The 20,508-nt window shown below is 35.8% G+C and overlaps 1 protein-coding gene across 1 annotated transcript in view; it reads left to right on the top strand.

The window, feature by feature from the left end:
- Positions 1–12,264, top strand: part of NALF1 (NALCN channel auxiliary factor 1) — a 451,256-nt gene extending 438,992 nt beyond the window's left edge. Inside the window, exon 3 of the mRNA XM_088538546.1 lies at positions 11,548–12,264. Within this exon, the coding sequence (XP_088394672.1) occupies positions 11,548–11,843 (296 nt within the window). The 3' untranslated portion in view covers positions 11,844–12,264. The remainder of the gene's footprint in view (positions 1–11,547) is intronic.
- The last annotated feature ends 8,244 nt before the right edge of the window (positions 12,265–20,508 follow it).

The following is a 20,508-nucleotide window of genomic DNA, read 5'->3' as shown; positions in this document are numbered from 1 at the left end:
TCCCTGCGCCTTATAGTCTGTGTTTCAATTTAAGTGGATTTTGATAGTAAGATATATATAGTCCTACTTGAAGATTAAAAGTCCACTGTACAAAATCCAGCAATACCCATCCATATGCAAAAGACATTGTAACAAAATGTAAGTTGAATTCTAATTTGGTAGTCATCAATAGGGTAATAGTACTCAACATTTGTCTTCAATGCATTTCATAAATATTAATTCCCTTCCAATATGAATACAGAGCAAACAAATGAGGATTATTTTCCATTTTAAGATAGGACTGTACAAGCTGTAGTGAGAGATGGAGGACATTTAAACATATAACAGTGTGTGCATGTGCAGAGGGACAAAGAATAAAAATCTAATAAAAAAAAAAACGTTTTAGCACTTATTCCAGAAGATCTCTTAAGAAATACATATCCACTTCTTCATTTTATCTCCAGGTCCAGAAGCATTCCTTATTTATTTGTTTATTTATTTATTTATACTTATATATATATAAAAAAGTATATATATATATATTTATACTTGTATATATATATATAAAATTTTTGAATTTTCAAAGTTTCAAGGATTCCCAACAGTTATTATCACCAAGTTCTTAGAGAAGGATTAAATTCCCTTTATTGAAGATAAAGTGTAAATGTCTACATATGAACTCTACAATTAAGCTCCCAATACAGTCAGTGATGATGTGGTATGAGAGCTATTTATTTCATGTTAAGGAGGTGCGTGTGTGTATATATATATATATATATATGCTCTCTCTATATATAGAGAGAGAGAGACTGTCTCTCTAGACCCCATTGACTGTACTGGCTACACATTTTGGGCTGTAGCTGGCTTTAGTTACTAAGGTCTTATTGCTGGTATTTAAAATCCAGGCGATCTGAGACTCATTCTTAGACTCAGCAGCGCACTAAAAAATGTTTTTTTCTCTGCTTGAACTCCAGTGTCAGTGGGACAGAACACATACCCATAAATCCATAGGAGGCAGCATACTGATAGTAGGCAATTGTGTGCAAGAAAAGATGTTGAGGAATTGAGGTTCCAGTTCAAACTTTTGCCAGGATACAGATCCATATCCACCATGTTTTTAAGCAGTAACATGGAGTATAAGCATATCCAGCCATAGAACAGTGAGAACTTAGACTAATACTTTCTGCAAGACTAAAGAATTTAAATTTTATGCTGCTTAATGAAAATAGAATTGTTTCATGTAAACTCAAGTGTACATCAACAGCCTGGCAGTTAAGTTGGCTTTTGTTTGCAGAAAAATTCATGAAAGCAGGTCTCCCGCATCTTGAGGGATCTTTTCTCCTGATGTACTTTCTGTGAATTCCTGACCAGTAGACCTGTCCTGGGAATTTAAATTTGTTGATCTTGCCATTGCCTAGCTGCATGAATTTTATTACCAAAAAAAAAAAAAAAAAGTCAGGCTGGAGGTATTTCTATTTAGGATTTGGATATTATCACAGGTTTTCTGGTCTCCCCATTTGACTGAAGTTTACCATGTAACTGGCCATTGTGCTCCACTACTGTAAATGAAGCAGGAGTAAATTTTGTTTTCAGGGATTCTATATGTACTGTATTTTGCCACTAATCCTCAGCCACTTATATCAGGCCTGGACATCTCTTTTCCTCCTTACTGTGATAATTTTCCACAAAGAGCAGAATCCTGCCTGTTCTTTTTCAAACCCCTAACTTACACTTTTAGAGGGATCCAGCAGGAACTGAGTTAGGTTGTGCTGGAATAAGATTTTTTTTTCCACTATAAACAAATGAAAGACTGGCTGGCTGGCTAAGGAATACTGTTAATTATAAAATTGGAGAGAAAAGACTCCTGCTTTTGAGATGATTTCTCTCTGCTAAATTTCAAGAATTTGTAGATCCTTGTTTTCAACAATAACATCTTAGAAGCAACAGTTTTATAATCAGGACTTCTCTTCCTTCTCTCCATGGTAACAGACTATTTCCTCTAAGGTCCAGTAGAGATTTAGGTTAATGGAAAGACAGAAGATGGGTTCCTATAAAATGATTCAATGCACTGTAGAAAGCGAGTGAGATAAAAAGGTGTATTGGCTATAGCTCTTTTTACCTGACATTGAATCAAGAACAAAGGATGTAAATGTTACATGCTGTTTTCCAACTGCAGCTAGATAAGAGGTCAAGAGCTGTTGCGATACCAAATTTTTACCTTCCCTGTATAGCTGCAAAGTGATTTGTAGTGGCAAGGCAGAGACACCTAGTGGAAACAGAGGGACAAATCCACATTGCCAAAAATAAGCCAGGTCGCTTTCCTTCCTTGAAAATATTATCTCATGGTGAAATTAATAAATATCAGTCCATCTTAAAAATAGTAGAAAAGTATGACAAGAAACTCATATACTATTTTTTTCTCCTAGAGCAGTATTTTCTAAAGGCTGCAGGCTGTAGAAAAAGTACTGGAGTCCTTAAAAAGCAATGATAAAAACTTTTATTCTTCCTTGGAAGGTCCATGTAATAATAAAAGAGTATAGGAATGCCTATCTTTCTTCCCCAAGCAATTTTAAAATCATTATAATCTTATAATTCCTAAATGGATGTATTGTAAAATGCTTCAAAAAACTTCAAAAAGGAAAAAGGATTATAGGAAGAGTCACTGCAGGTGGCAGGCTGTAGACACAGGCTGCTAAGTCACATATGGTAGTGGTATTCCTGTTCTTTTCCAGTTCTTTGACAGTGTTAAATCAAATCCAGCAGGATTTGAAGAGGCATGATGCTTGTAGTTTCTGATATGAATTAATAATGACTTCCTGAACTCCCGTAGGATTGGTATAATAGATAAGATGCACTTAGGCTGAGAAAGTCATACCTGTATACCTCCAGTGAAAGCACACGGGGAATAGTGGGAATAGATACTAGTTCTGTATCACTGTGACTTGTCTTTCAGAGAAATGCATGTGGGGCTGTGAGAGAACTGTGGTGCGAAAGAAAGTACCTGGGTCATTAATCAAAACAATCAGAATCGCAGTGTGGGTCTGATTATAGGGAACATGCAGTTAGCTAGGAAAAAAGCTTTTTTTTTTTTTCTCATTTTTCTTATCTTCTAGGAAATAGAAAGAAGTGTCTGAGTTTTTCTGTCAGGCACCATTCTGGAATACATAGTTTGTCATATTCATTAATATTGAATGCTTGCTACAAATTTAGACCTTTGGAGTGTACACCCATATGATTAAAGTTTCCAGTAGTTCTATCTAACATTTCTTTGTGTGGCTCAGAGCAGAGTCTTATATAAGGGGGATAATAATACTATTTAGGCATATGTGCACTTACACAGGAATACGACTGTGTCCCAAGCAAAGTTCCAGGAAAAGTTTTTAATTGGAGACTTCTATGAAAACAATGTGAATACCAGTGGGACTGTCTTATTTCATAGACCAGTCATCTTTTCCCTCCGCTTTTCTTTTCCCCAAAGTGAAAGGTGTATGTGAAATATTTCTTCCACAAATGCTCCTGGGATGTGAAAAGAGAGCTGAAAAATGAAAGGTTGCCTATGCACAGAGCTCTGAGAAGAGACTACTAATACCTCCCATTTCCTTCTTTTACCATGCCTTTCAGAGCAGTGTGGTCCATGGACTGGTCCATGATCTGCTTCTGTCTGCCACCAGACTGCAGAGACAAAGTAGCCATAAATGCAGAAAATGTCACAGCCAAAATCATCCTCTCAGGCCTGCAGTTTGCTCAGCCCAGAAAATGCAAGAGTTAGTAACTATCCAACAAGCAGTAGAGACTGCCAGAGAGAGGGGGGGAAACATTATTTCTCCCCCGCATGCTTGGCTCTTCCCGAGTAACTGGAATATGCCATGGCCACCAACACAGTAGCTGTGTCTACACTGGCATTCTAGCTCAGATCAGGAGCTCATTTTTTTGAATCTCCTCTTCATATTTCCTGCTGTTTGTTTTGCACTGAGGAGAGGACTCAAGGGATACAAACTGGGTTCGTTTTGGATGAAACTAAAGAGGAAGGTGAGCTGCGGGACTGTCTAGTACACTCTAACCACTAATGAGCATTTCGTCTACAGGATTAGACCAGAGAGGTTGAGGTAAAGTCCCTGAAACTACATCAGCTCTGTATGTTTTCCTCCATGTTTTTTTTTCCTTTTGCACAAAACTATTTGTTAATACAGACACAGCCAACCCTGACTGCTGGGAGAGCAGGCTCAAACTTGATATCTGCATGCTATGTCTGGCCAACATTAGAGTTCAGAATTAGAGCTACTTGTATTGCTAAAGGTTTTCTTTGCCTTGAACAAGATTTTGGGCCTCTTTATGCTTTGTGTTATACTGGGGCCATCAGCCATCAACAAGCATCAGGCATTAAATCCCAGCCTTGTCCTCACTCTCTCTACCCCTACAATAGATTTTAGGGAGTTTAACTGAGCACTCAAGTTCCCCTATCAAGGACAAGACATATGTTGAGTAGCAATATGGAGGTGATGTGTTACAACAGCTTTGTCCAACTGCAGCGTGACACCCTCAGGAGTTCCCTTGGGCCAGTATCATCAGAATAAGGCTGCTGCCACCAAGACGAAAGTCATATTTTTCTGTCTTCTTCTTTCCTATGCTGATACTGTTTAATTTAGAAGAGGAAAACAAGGGAGGGACAAGGTGGGAAAAGAGGTAATTCAGGTGCTTTGAAACACTCAGATCTGTCCATTAGCTATATACTAATTAGGCTCCAACTTTATCTTCTCTGAATAAAATCTCAGTTGCTTGGAAGTCATGGTGTGAATACTCTTCCATATATGTATATATATATTTTTTCAAATATGTAACATATGTTTAACTTCTCTGCGCAAATTAGCACTTCTTCAGAAACTCCTTTTTTTACTATGATGAAGACTATTCATCACAAAAAAAAAACTATCATCAGTGGCATTTGACGGCATACAATGATATTTCTAAGAATGTAGTGAGAATTATTACACAGATCTAATTTTCACCAATCTGTAGTAGGAATTAGTTGACTATCAAAGATCAACAAAGGTATTGTGAGGATTTCTTTAAATTACAGCTACCTCTCAAGGGGAGGTTGTGTATCTATGTAGCATATTTAGCTAAGAAATGTTTGCTCCAAAAGAATCTTCCTGAATTCAGTAAAATCTGAAAAGCAATTTCCTTGAGGAATTGTGATATATGGCTTGCCTCACGACTTATTCTTTCTTTGTAGAATTCAAGAAGAGATAATCTCTGAATCCAGTCTCCTTTTTGTTATTCTTTTCACATTCCCAATATATAGATATACTCAATACAAATTCTTACTCTAAAAATAATTCACAATGATCTATCATTTGCCTCCTGCCTACACCTCTTAGTAGGTCCTAAAATACCAGAGCGTTAAGACACAGACAGCAGGACAAATCCATTTATGTTTGACAAGCATGATTTAAATCATTACTAGCTATGGATCTGCTTACAAAGAAAATTTGACATGACTTTACAGTAGAATCTGACAATTAAATACCTCATCTTTTATAATCCAGCCTTCATCTAGAAACCTGAGTGTTGTGGCTTTCCCTTGAAGCAAGTCCCATGGCATAATTGCCTTATTACTTGCAAACCCATTCTTCTTCATTAAAAATAACCATGACAATTAACCTATTGTTGTCCCTGAACTTTCTAAGGCGACACAATGTGTATATACATATGATCTTTTCCTTTCCTATCATGCCATTTCATCAACAGCTATAGAATAAAAACTGGAGGGAACTGGAGAAAGCCACATGCTCGCTAGAAGCAAACTATCTGAATCTTGTCCTATCTCTCAACATAGCACAGATAAAAAAGCCACTTGTGTTACCTTGAGAGTCAGCTAGTTATTTTTCTGTCTTACATCAGGTTAGTTGGTTTTACAGGGATAACATTGCTTTAAAGAAGCATGGGGAAAATGATCCTGTATATATTTTAGTAAAACAATGTAGATATAGTGAAGAAACTGTGATTTTTTTTTTCTTGAATGTGTACACATACACAGAAGAAAATGCTCCAGAAACAGCTGCCTGAAGTATTCTCCAACATATAATGATAAAATAAAATTAAAACACAGCAATCCAAATCTCCTCTGACAAGCTTGTAATAGGAATAGAGTATGAAATGCAAATTAACTTTTTAAAAAACATAAACAACAGTCTTCACCACTTTAAGAATAATCTGACTAAACGACAACTTATTTATCTTTAAGCCTTCTTCCATGTTTCATTTTATTACTTTTTGTAATAGGAAGAATATAAAATATTTGTCTAAACAGAAGAATCATAATGTGCCACAGGCACAGCAATTTAGCAATTGAGGCGACCATCTGGATAAGATCAGAGAGATGCCTTCCACATCAAATTTAAGCAGGCAGTGAAATCTAGTCATGTAACATGTAATGTGTTTCCTTCCCTTCTGTTGCTAGAAAATGCTAGTATTGAACTCTCAGAAATAATTCCTCATTAACTGAAATGTCATAAATTGTGTTGGCATTCTCTAATACAATTATGTCACTTCTGGATGGATCATTCTTGGCAGACATTATGTACCTTGCACTTTGTTACAAAATGGAGCACTCAGAACTTCTGGTAAACCAAAAGAAGAATCCATTTCCCTGGATTTATTTTCTTGTTCATGTTCTTCTCTTCAAGTAAAGAAGCTTGGTATATGTCTAAAAATAAATCAGGAATCTATGTAAAAAGGACTTTAATTCCAAGTTCTACCATAAGAAAATGAGAGAGAAGGAAAAAAAAAAACAAAAACAAAACAAAACAAACCTCCATTTTAACTGTTTTGGCTTTCCAAAATACTTATCATTCAAATTACAACAACCAGTATATCAATCACAACGATTTTCTTTGATGGTGAATGGAAGATGGATATGACTATGGTTCCATGGTTTCTTTTGCACCAAAGAAACCAACAAGTGGTCAAACCCAGGTCAACCAAGAGATCCAGCTATATGCATAACTAACATCCGGACTGTAGTGGTGTGAGACCTACAAATGCAACAAACCCTTTTTCATACTGATGTCTATGCAAAAGAAATGCATACAGAAACCACAGCTCTGAGTTAGCTGGTGACCTAGCAGGCTAGCAGACCGTGCATGATCCTTACAGTTTTCATTCCTTTATAACAATAGATGTTTTGTTGCATTTCCCATAAACCTGATGCTTATGTCATCATACCTATTTCTTTCAGTATGATTCACCTGGGTAGGATACATGGAATTGATCTGCAGTCATGTCTCATTAACATAATCTCAGTCAAATGAGTAGCCTTAATTCTTTTATTAGGTGCAGCAACGCACTCCCTACAGATATGGCTGTTGAGTTGCTGATCAGAATGTTGCATGTGGAAGTGTCTTGTTACAACAAAAAAGATTGCTTTTGTATGACCTTCGTGAATCAGGACATATCTGCCTGCAGAGTGGTTTGATATTACAATGATCTTTTCAAATTCTAGATCTTTGATTAAGATCAGGTTTCAAAATTCAAGATCTTGTCTGGTGAAACTCTAGAGAGGGTTGGGGAAAATTAGAGAATGGATATCCAGAAGTGATGCAGTGAGAAATGTAAGCAAAAATATATGAAAAGCAAAGTAAGATTCCAGTCATGAAAAGTATCCAGTCTCAGAAATATAATTATCAAGCACCTAGCATGACAGAAAAATGACATCCACAAGCTGAGCTGTAAAGACAGAAGCAGATAATGTGAGTGTTCATTCCTTGCCCCAAACTCTGTTCAAGTATAGAAAGTTTGAATAGAACCCTTTTTTTTTTTTTTCTCTCACTTCTGTTTTCCCAGACTCATGTCTGCGAAATGTAATGCAGGGCCTCTGATAAAGTCACATATTTGTAAACCTTTGAAATAATAGGCTAACTGATTAGCTCAAGGAGGCCAAAGATGATAGTATGACAGCAAGGCACAGTAATGAAGTTTTATTATTTCTAAGCAAAAGTCTTGAAAAAAAATGCTAAATGCTGTGAAACTGTCATACAAAGACAGACTCTGTAGTTAATTAATTATGAAACATGTAACTGTAAATTCAGAGACTGAATTCAATTGCTGAATTGAAGTACTGAGCAAATTCAATTTTGTAGTAAGGAACAAAATGTAGCTTTGAATAAGGTGCTCCATTGAATTTATTCATAATTCATTAACTCTATATGAACAATTTAAATACCTTTTGATTGCTAACTTGTATATTTAGAGAGTCTTTGATTTCAAAGGATGTCTGGGTTATCTTATAATGAGAAAAGTAGGAAATATAGTTGGAATAGCAAACAAGCCTCAATAGGATCAAAACATTAACCATCTTCTATGTCTCTTCAATTATCGCTAACAGTTTGAGCTACTGCAGTCACAGAACAGATTGCATAACTATTTACTTTCGGGGGTATTATGTACATTATGATGCAAAAAAACACACTACAAACACAGCAAAATATTCTCTCAGAAAATAAGAAGTTAGCAGTAAAACTGTTTTGTAGTATTTGAAATAAACAATTGATGACAAGCCCCAAAATGTAATAGATTTCTTTTTCAAAAAACACAAAACATATTTAGCCATGATCTGAAAGAGAATAAATTATTTATAAGTGTTTTTATCTAGCATTAAATGTCTGGCTGCATATCTATAAAATGGCATGATTTCCTACATATTTCCTGGCTTTACAGGAAATTAAACAAGCTGTTTTAACTTCTGAATCTCTAAAAATTTAGCTGAATTCAAAAAGAAATGAAACTTTTTGGGGGCTCGTGTAAAATAACAGGCTGTTAAGGGGTTTATTCAGATATGTAAAAAAGTATCAGTCTATACTTTAAAATACTCAGTGTACTCACTCTTATTTTAATTGCAGATCAGTATTATGGAAAAGGAATGAAAGAGTTGAGTTTTACTTCATTTTAAGCTGTGCTGTTTCATTTACAAGGTACTCATGAAGTGTAAGCAGTGTGATTCCTGGACCTAAGAATGTTATGACTAAATGGTAGGCAGTGTGTTGCGGTTTGATGGGGTGGGCAAATTTGGTAAGAGATGAATCCCCTTGCGTTCCAGCCAATTCTCAAAGGTTAGAGGGACTGGGGGCGGCTGGACTCATCTCTTAATAGGGATATCAAATACTATGTTAGCTATATATCCAACTCTGGCAGTATCAGATTCACCAACAGTCTGTTGACTGTAGGTCCGATTGCCTTCAAAACAAGTGGTCGAGTTCACAAATAGCACAATTTATTCAAACGCAACATTTGGAAGACAAGTTTCAGATGTCATTATAGGAAATTCTCTACTATAGAGTTGAGTTCTTAGCTAGTGCCTAGTGTACAAATATGCAATCATCACTCACCCAGAAGATGGGAGAGGGCTCTCAATCTTGAGAAGTCTCCTCAGGCAGTGCCCAAGGGGAGGAGAGGGCTTCGGCCTGCCGACTGATCCAGAAGTTGCAATGGAATCTTCCCTCTCTCCTTTTTGTTCTTCCTTAGTTCCTCTTCCTCCATTCCTACTGTCCCATTCTTCCTTCCTAGTTCTTAACCCATTCTCCCTCCTTAGTTCACCTCTTATATAGAATAATAGAATCATTAAGGTTGGAAGGGACCTCTAGAGATCATCTAGTCCAACCCCCCTGCACATGCAGGCTCGCCTAGAGCACATGGCACAGGATTGCATCCAAATCTAATATTTTCTTTTACATTTAGGTGGAGCTTGAGTGACTCTAGTTATACTTACTTTCAGTATTCATTGATTTAAAAGAGTCTCCCAAGTTAATCAAAAATCTAGAGAGCATGCTCAGTGAGATGCGATTGTGTATTGGTATTATGATGAGATTAGAAGGAGGAGAAGTTTGAGCAAAGTCTATCAGAAGGGACTGATCTGCCACCACTGTTGGCCCAGCACCAGTCATCACACTATGTGGGTTATCAGCTGTGAGGTATCACCAGGTTGCCACTTCTGCAGGGAGTACAACACAGTTTGGCTGCAGTGTCTTCACTCCGCTCTACCCTCCATTCACTCGTCATCTGCATGGCACCATCAGAGTATCCCCTTCACAGGGAAGCCAACAAAGTTGGGCCATGGTGTCTCCATTCTGCTCCACTCTTCATTTACTCTTATTATTGTGTGCTAGGAGGGCAGACTGTGTTACCAAAGGAATCATGGGGAAGTGGACTCTGTACATACGAGCCATCCTGGAAGTGGTAACTGTCTCTCACCTCAAGCAAGCCTCTGTAATGCCATAACTTCTGTTAGACTCTGGTGTTCTCTAAGAGCCCTTTCTCGAGGAATTCTCTCACACAGTGCTTTTTGAAATTGCCAAGATACTTGGCAATGACTTGTGATTGCCAAGATACTTTAGAAAAAGATCTAATTCTTTCTCCTAGAAGCACAGTCACTTCAAAAAATATGTTGATCATGCCTTTTTTCTCAAAATCTTGGTCTTAATATTTCAACCCAGGTAAGTTATTTTCTAGCAAAACCTAGAACTATCGTAGAGCAAATATTTACTCAAAATTTATTCCAGCATCAGTTTAAGTAGAATAGCTTAATATTTGTCCATTAAGTTGGAATTCTTGCATTTAACCTCTAATTAAGAATCCTAAGTTTGGTTCTTTTAATTTATAGTTAAGAAGAATGTATGAGAAGTAAACTTGTCATATTACTGTTGCATAGATTAATGTAGAGAGCATTGGTGATTTCTAAAGTGATAATTGTGGTCTTTGGAAAGGTTGGAATTCCTTTAACTATTTTAAAATATATAATTGGATCAGACGGAGGAATTTAATATGTTTGAAGGGCAGAAATGGCCTAGCTGCAGAGTAAGAAATATCAAGAGACCCAATTATTATACAGGAAGGAAAGACTTTGCACATTTGGGATATACACAGAAGAACATCTCAGCCATAGGTACTTAGTTAAAACAGGGTAAACAGGCGAACTCAGAACAGCTCTCTTTGGAAAGTCCTCCTGTGAAATTGTTCTGAAGCTGTACTGATCTAACACCAATTCATTTCGTCTTTAATGTCAAACTTCCCATGCACAGTGTTATGAGTATGTTCCTCACAGACTGAGGAAGTATTTCAAGAAGATCTTGGCAAATTTTCTGAAAATGTCCAGTTTAGTTTCTTATTGTTTGAGTCATCTGAAATAGGGAAGAAGTTTATGTTTCAGTTTTACTACTAGAGGAACTCAAAAACTGTTTGGCAACTCCATATCTTTACACAATCACATTCAGGTTCATACTACTATTGAATAATTTTTTGATGCTATTTCGTGTGTTTCCTTCCTGTTGGACTGAATGTCTGACTGGATTCAACTATCATTAGACTAACTAACATTAGACTAACTAACATTAGACAAAATGGATTGAATTCAACAATACTTACTATGCAAAAATGGCAAGTGTTTTGAAGGCCTCAAACTAACTCAGAGATCTAGACTGAATAGCTCAGCTTAAATGCATTCTTTTCCATTGAACTGCCAATATTTGCAAACCTTATTCTGTGGGATATTAATTTTTGCTTGTGTTTATCCTACAGGGCTCTATGAAAACTTTCCAACCAATGCAGAACCAGAATGCTGTGATGTCAGATGGGGACTATTATCAGATCATCAATCCAAAGGGACTATAAAAACAAGTGGCTCAACAATGTGTCACAGGACATCACTCACAGTTTCATCAGCATCAAGACTGTGTAACAGCAGACTTAAACTGTGTGTTCTTGTATTAATTCTCTTACATACAGTACTTACAGTCTCAGCAGCACAGAACTCAACAGGACTGGGCTTTGGAGGCATAACAACTTTGGAAGATAATTCAACCAATGAGGAATAAAAGACAGGAATCGTCTTATATGATAGAAACACAACAGGCCCAAAGGACTACAGTCTAATATAACAAATACTGAGTGCTTTGCCCTCAGATCTCTTCATGAATGACCTTTTGGGTAAAATAAAAAGATTGGGCCACTACCCAAAAAACAAGGACACATGAACACAGCTTTTTATTGACTAAAAGGCTGTATGGTGACTTAAATTTCTCACACCATTTTATACACTGTGTTTTAATGTTTGGAGTTTCTTTTTTTGTTTGTTTTTTGCACTTGTTAATACAGGATTTTATTTTTGGGACGGTTTCTCAAAGCTAAATTAAGTCTTTTCTCTGTCGATATATTTCTAGTCATCGTGTGTGTTCATCTGATAGTTCTGTCTTTTATGTCCTGTCAGTTTCTATTAGAGGAATGACTGCTATGATTTCATGACATAGCAAAAACTAAACACAAAAAAAAAACACAAAAAGACAAAAAAAAAACAACAACAAAAATGAACAAAACAAAATACAAAAAAAAAAGAAAAAGAAAAAAAAAAAGCAGCAACAAAAAGTAAACCGAACTGTCCTCTTACCCATGGGAATCATTCATCTCCTTTCCCCTCCCCATCTCCCTCAGCAGACAACCTGCATTTGCTTCTGTCTATGTAATCACAATGAATGGGTACACCATGCCTGTGTGCCTCTGCCAGTGTTGCACAAACCAGTTGACTGAGCAAACCCAAAAGGAGCATGAAGGAGGTTCCTTTTAGCTGAATGAATAAGTGCTCTCCTTATAAGGTGGGATTGGACAGTTAAAAAAAGTTTATGTAAAGAAACGATATATAACAAACTGTTGCTCCAATACCTGTTTTGAAGAAGTCCAGTCCTTTCTCACTGGTCAGTTGAACAGGAGCAGCCTTTTTTGGGACACAATGTGTATAACCAGTTATGCTCAGCAAGTTCAATAGTTGGGAAGCCTTCATATTGGAGGTGAAGGATTGGCATTCATTGTGAATTACGTTTTGAGTTTCTCCTGCTGTCTCATAACCAGCAGCTTTACATAAGGAATGGAAGCAAAGAGCTTCCAAAATTCAAGTCTTTTTGTCTCAGCAAAATTACATAGAAGCCTTTGAGCATCTACTACAGAAAGTATCTATTTGGTTTTGAACCCATTGTTTTTTTTTCTAATATATGCGTGTTGTTGAAAGTTACTCTAGTTATTAAGGGTGCACAAGAATGTGTTAGCACAGATAAAGAAATTATTTTATTTTAAATACTTAGGACAACAATTTTAATAAATGTGCAATAAAACAGTAAAGAATATACTAGGATATGAGTAGTCAAGAGAAAAGATTGTAATCTGATTGCTGATTTTTCATTTTTTGGGGTGGTTTTTATTTTGTTTACTTATATGGGAACATTTCACCTGCTGAGTGTATGAGAATTTGCTTTTTAAAAAGGCCTTTTAGAGTTTACAGTAGAATCAATGGAAGGAAAAGTTAATAAGGGCTGTTTTTAAAAACTTTACATTCCTTCCTATTCTCTAACTACACTTGGAAAGTGCACTTTAGAGATGTATGTTGTGTAGCTGGGAGATGAAGGAAATCTATAGGAAATGTTCTCTTAGGAAATAAAATATAGTTACCTACTTTCTAGCTATGAAATACCCCTTGATAAATATTGATGTTGTAAGAACATTTAATCACTGGTGCATAATACGCGTTTTTGTATACAGTTTATGGTCTGTTCAATTCTGGAGATAAAAAAGAAGATAGTCATACTGCTTAAGCAGTTCAAGATGCACATGTTAAGCTGTGAGAGCTCTAATATTTTGCAAGAGTATTTGTTTTGATAGTGTTTTACTATAATCCAAAATGAGGAGCCTAAAATGATCTGTGCAGATATGACAAAAACAAAAAGCACCAACTAATGCAAAGTTCTTCAGCACTGGTTTGTTTCTATATTTTTTGCCCTTCCCTTCCTTGCACATGCTATATTTTGTTCAATAAAACATGGTGCTTTTTAGTTATTTTATTTTCTGTTAGAGACACATGTATTAATTATGTTGAAATTATGCAAAAAGTGGGGAAAATGTAGAATTGTAATTGAAAAAGCCTTAACAAATGGTAGAATGTAGATTTTTGAAAGGATAGAGATGTTATTGAGAAGTGATGGAGCAATAACTGGGCAGTGCTCTGGTACTGTACAACAGCTGATGAGTCACACTACTGAGAAAGCTCTTACTGGGTGAGCTCTTGTTCAACTGACCTCTTAATTCTAGTAAGTGTGTATGGTCAGTAAACAGTTTGTTATAACCTTTATCTACCTCTGCTGTGCAAAGGCCATCCAACATCCATTCTGTGATGTCCCTCGTGTTTTGTTCACATCATTATACACTGTCATCTATTTTTACACTGTACCAATACAGTAGCAAGTCCGGTACATCCCAGTTGAATTGGCACATGAAGAAGAGTTATCGTTCCTGGTTTGCCTCATGGTGAGGCATGGTAGAGAGCTATCTTTAAGACATTTTGTTTTTTCTCTCCTACTTGTCCTCAACCTTCATTCTTTATTTTTCTATCAAATGTTTTCAATTGGTGTCAGTGAAAAATATGACTCCTCCACTGCTTGGCAACACCCGGTCATGTGTCATGCAATCTGAGAAATGTATGAGAAACAGACAGGAGGAAAAACAGTGACAACATCATCACAGGCATGAAGTAGCCAAATTAAAGGTGGGCAAAATGAAACAGGAAGCAGTTACCGACTTCTAGTTATTAAGTATGAGTTGTAAGAAATTCCACCCTTTCCTTTCCCCACCTGAAGTCAGTGCCTGCAGTTCAAAGGTCTGTGAATTTTCTCTGTCATCTTTTTGAGATCTATTTCTTTCATTTCTAAAACAAAGAGTCATGTTCCAGAGGCAACTGCTGCTGGGGTACTGTTGCCATTTTGACTCCAGTAGTGTGGCATGCAGCTTCCCTTGGTGGCACCTGGGACATCAGTAGACAAAGACTCTTCTGTGAAGTTAAGCAACACGTAATCATGTATGATGCAAAATTTCATTTCATCCATTTCTCATTCGTAATAGTTTTCCCGGCACAAACTTAAGCATGCTTGATATTGTGCACATATTACTTTTTTGCCAGAATAAATTTGCATCTTGCCACTGCTATAAACTGCCATCTTGTTCCATTTCTCCTTGTACTGTATGCCTAATACATACATGATAAAGAACTGGCTTCACAAACAATTAATATCAAAATATTTCTTAAAATGAGTGACAAAAAGAAAAAGAGAAAAAAGAAAATAATATTTATTTTGAGAAATATTTCTCATGTCTTTTATCATCTTATTTTCTGCAACAGGGAAAATGCAGATTTTGTGCAATATGTTAATACTGCTAAGCCAAATGTCATATAACATAACCAGAGCTATATGTTATTTCTTATTACATTTACATTCGGTAATACATTATATTGACGTTTTTCTTTCATTAAAGAGACACTATCTTTTTATATATATATAAATATATATATATAGCAGGTGAAGGCTGTCCTTCTGCACACCATAATTCAAAGAAAACAAACAAACAAACAAAAAGCTAGAACAAAGTTTTAGTTCTATAAATGATGAAACCAAGCCATCAGCTGCCAAAGAATCTGTGGAACAATAGAAAAAAAAAACCAAAAGTAGGCTTTCAAGAAATTCCTTCTTGAGGGTTATAAATTATGTTATTCTAACTGACTGAAAAGGGGAAGAATGAGCTGTATATCAAATAGCAGAGATGGCAGGTTTCGTCTGGTATGCGATGTGACTCTTAAGCTGGTATAGTTATATTCTTTTATTAAAAAGTGAGGGGCAAGGCATTGTCTTCTGCTTTCTCTGTATCTATGATAATCAGTGTCATTTTTGTAAACATTGCATCTGAACACAGAAGATACCTGCTTATCATGAGAAATGAAGCCAGCCTGTACACATGCACACACAAATTTACACAGTGAAACCTACCATAAGTGACCATTGAAACCAAAAGCAGAATTTGTTTACCTAGCAGGGACAGCTTTAACTATAGTGACATGACTTTTGTCTTGGGAACCTTGAAGATACCTGTAAATGCTCCCTTACACAAGGCATCTCTGTAGAGACTGGTCCTTACCGCAGCTTTCACTGTGTATCTATCTCATCAGTGCCACAGCCCGGCGATGCATTTGGGCAGATTTCTGGCTGTGCTCAGAGTCATGCTGACTTCAGTGGGCCTCGACACAGGTTCAAGCATGCACCCACAGCAAATTCAGTGTAGCGTTTATGGCCAAATTCGTCATCTCACAATCTTTACTCAGGAATTCCTCGAGGGTGTAGAGTGCCAACAAAGGAGCTTTGGATTCAGACCTAGCAAATAATAACTTAACAACATATTCCCAATGGTACATTGTGAACAAATCCATTTTATTTTATTTTATTTTATTTTGAGAATGGTTTTAAAACTGAGCTAAGAGTATAGGAGAAGAATTAACAGAAATCTCATCACTGTTGAGAGGGAAATAAATAGTATCTTTGAGGTTAAAAGAGCTTCTACCATTTGCCAGTAGCTGTCAGGAAATAGCAGTATTAAGAAAAAAAAAAAAACTTGGGAAATGATTTATTCAGTTCTGAATGTGGTAGATTTCATTAGTGCTAGATTTTTGGATGGCAAGTAGAACTGGAGCACACATCATCACTGCTAAGGGATTTAATTTGTAAACATACATAATCTGCAAGAAGTCTGAAGAATCGGCTTTCCTGAACACCTTTAGCTTTTCAAGCATTTTTTTCAATTGTTAACAGGGTTAATTTATCCCTGCAGAGGGAAGAGGGGAGAGAGAACTACTCTGAGTGAGGAAATAATAATAATAAAATAATAGAGTCAACTTGAGAAAATTCATCTGAGAAACAAGCTATAAAGCTTAAAAATATATGCTAGAAATGAAAAAAAAAAAAAAAAGATGCTATGTATAAATAGTTATCTCTTTTGAGAGATAAATTCAAACAGACGTTCACCACAAATACTAAGAATATAGCATACTGTATGAATAAAAACACCAAAGATAAGATTTGTAAAATAAATAGGGCAAAACTACTGTATTAATATTCATACTATGGAGTGTGAATTTCCACACAGAATTTCAGCAGCATTTTTTTTTTTTTTTTTGTAATACAAAAACTAAAAAATTTGGGGGAAGTGGGTAAAAAACATATTTGGATATTCAGTCCATGAATCTGAATCCTGATCCAGGATACTTATTATTTCTTTCTGAACTTTTCCCTTAAAACCTTGACTTTTGCTTAAAATTCTCAGGGGAGACTACATTCCCCTGATTTCAGGGAGGTGCCAGTAGCACAACAGGAATCAGTTACAGATCAGAAGGGAGAGAAGTCTCTGTTCAAAGCACTGATTTTGCTTCAGTTCAAATCTCCAGACTCTCTCACTCTGCAAATACTAAATTTATTTCCTGGATACACAAAATGAATTTCTTTTTTCGGAGGTACAGTACTTGCCCTGCTTACATCCTCAGTCTCAGCTAAGGCCCCACTGCTATGTTCAAAAGAACTGCCAAAAGGCTTTAAGAAAAATATGCATGCTGTTCTCCCTCTGGAAATAAAAATAAAAATAAAAATAAAAATAAAAATAAAAATAAAAATAAAAATAAAAATAAAAATAAAAATAAAATGCAAGCTTTGCAATCATCCCTCTGAGTAAGGCTGAAGATTGCACCAGCAGTGTATATCTTCAAATCCTTTTGATATTCTTTCATGAAGGGCTAACTTAGCAGAGGGACAAATGACTGGACTACAAAACATTGTTAAGTCTCTCTAAAAGCCAAAATGTTTCCAATCCCAGCTGTCCCCTCATGATTTTGCCAGGATTCCTTGCCCTGGAGTAGTACCAGAAGAAGAGAATGTATGAAGTCTCCCTTCAGTGCAAGCTGAGGAGGAGCTGGCTGAAGACAAGGCTGGGAATTGGGACATGGTAACACAGACACAAGTACCTTTCTCTTGAGTCTGTAATGGTGGGAGAAATTCAAGAAAGGGAATACTTTCTGTCAGAGGGGTAAAGCAGGCGGCAGAGGGAAAAATGTCTGAAATGTGCTGCAATGCTTAACCGAGTGTAGTGAGGACAGCACCAAGCTTTGTAGCACCGAACTCTCGTATATCTTACAGTTGGTGAATATACTCTCCTATGTGTGGTGGATTAAGCATAGCAGACATGAGGAATCAGCCATATGAAAAAGGGAAGCTTCTGAGGAAGGTACCACCTAAATAAACCAGCAGTCTACACTGAGTAGTGTTACTTAAGTCTCGTCTTCTCAGAGACTGAAAAATGTGTCTCTGAGCACCAAGCCTGTACCTGTCTACAATTAGGTTTCTTCTGGATTTAGGCTTCTACTCCAGCTCTTTATCACAAAATATAGAGGAAGGTAAGGTGATAATGCTATACCAGTTAGGTGAACCCCTTTCTTTCGAGTGCACATCAGTGCTCTAATCAGCAAGCTATATTTCTGAAGGTGAAAGAAAAGATTTCTATCAGTCCCTTTTCAGATATTGTTGCAGCTAATACAAATTAATGAACTACTCATCAGCCCAGTGAAAACATTCAATATCTGGTTACCACACTCCTGAGTTAGAGAGATGCTCTTTTTCCTGCTCTGTGGAATGCTGACAGAATATATGCTAAGCAGGCAATAACATGGTGGTATTACCTGATTTTTACATTTCTTATAATTTTCATAGGGAATGTGCATTTCAACCAAATGTGTTCAGTTTTATTTATTTATTGGATAGCAAAGAGCACCTAGCTCTTTACAGGATCAAGTTCCTATCATACTCACCTATCCTGAACTCCTAATCAGCTTTCTAGGAAACCTGCTGAAAGGAAAGCAGAGCAACTACATCCCCTGGAAGATGTCTGTCATGTGAATAATGGAAAAATAGTCACTAGTTACTTGTGTTTTTTTTTTTTTTTTAAAAGAAGACCAGTAAAATCAAAGAAAAATAAAATTGTCTTTTCATTCTCCTTTTATTTATTTATTTATTTTCTCCTCTATCTTCTCCTTTCTCTGACAAAGTCACCGGTCTGGTCTAGGGCATGTTTTAGCCTCAAGCCCTCTGAAATATTAAATATGTTTTGATAAGATGTAATATTCTCCTACTTTATATTTTGCTATGTATGCAGAAAAAATATATATATTTATTTTTTCATTCACAGGGAGATATTGTTCTCCTATCAGTTTTCTATCACTAGTCCAGGTCCACTGAATTCAATGGAACTCTTGCTTATCATTTTTGGAGCTAGGACTAATGCCATGGATCAAAACCTGCCAATTTCAGTGCAAGTCTTTCCACTGACTTCAAGGAGCATTTGGAAAGGCCAAAGACCCCTTGAGCACATACAAACTCGCATGGATAGTATAAATAAGTATGTGAACATCTGAAAGATTGAAATGTTGCGAAGGTTTGTCCAAGTGGTTGGTCAAGTAATTAGCTGCAGCTCTATGCAAAAGTCATGTTGAGCCAAAGCTTTGAGCTTTGATTTGATAGACCTTTCTTTTTCTGAAATCTAACAAGCTTCATTCAGGGTTTGAATATGCAAAAACACAGGATTATAAATACAAGTAAAAATATTGAAAAATCTGAAAAGAATATCAGTTCTACAAGTGAAAATAAAATTAAAGAATTCTTATAATTACTTTTTTTTTAATTAGCCCTTAATAACAATTTATTTATGTAGTTCAGAAGCTGCTGGGTTTCATTAGTTTATTTACTTTATTTTGCTTTCTTAAAAACTATGTTTTGGCCTTTTTAAGATTCATATTGATCTATGCAGCTGCAAAATACATCCTTATGTTAACAGATTTGCGATTAAAAGTATTCTACTATTCTGTTATTCCCAAATTGTATGAACAGAAAGCTCATGTTAAAAGCAAATTTAATTAACTCTGTTTAGTCTTGTTTCCATTTTCTTTTCCTTTTTCTTTTTTTTTTCTTTCTTCAAAGTTAGGACTGGATATTATTTGAAATAGGCTAAATTGACATCAGTGTTTTTTAACTATATGGAATGTCCTATGATTCTTAGCATTGAAAAGAGGGCTAAATGGTCCTGTCAGAAAAAAAAAAAAAAAAAAAGATGTAAATTGTAATAATATATATTAAATATTGTATTATTATAGCAACTTTAGTTAAGTAACTAATACTATCTTTAATTTTTTACAGAGAACTTTGATGAAATAATTTATTACAATGACTCACAGAAAAACTTGTTTTCAAAATGACAGGAGAAACTGTTGAAGATTGTGAAAAAAAAATACTAAAAAAACGATGCTCTACTAAGAATAAATTTAAAGATGAAAACAGTGAGTCTGACTTTTTGAGTACTAGAGATTTGTGAATAAAATTAAACCTAAGTTGTTGGGAAGGGGGGTGATAACGATTTTTAAATGCAGATTACATTTAAACGACTTTCTTTTTCCTCAAAAGAAAAAAAAATAAAAAGAGAAGAACTTATATTCTGATATGGACTACAGCTACCTATTTTGTAAAATACTTCTGATAACAATACAAAGACTGATAAAATTTCCTCTTATTAACTGCATTGCCATTTTATGTCATATAACACAACAGCAGCACTGTTACAGCTCATAATCTCAAATTGTTT

This window comes from Tinamus guttatus, unplaced genomic scaffold, assembly GCF_059628265.1.
Source record: "Tinamus guttatus ecotype Peru unplaced genomic scaffold, ASM5962826v1 Tinamus_guttatus_pri_ptg000047l, whole genome shotgun sequence".
In the NCBI taxonomy this organism is placed as follows: Eukaryota; Metazoa; Chordata; class Aves; order Tinamiformes; family Tinamidae; genus Tinamus; species Tinamus guttatus.
The sequence above is the reverse complement of the archived record's forward strand: the minus strand, read 5'-3'. Positions and strand labels throughout refer to the sequence as shown.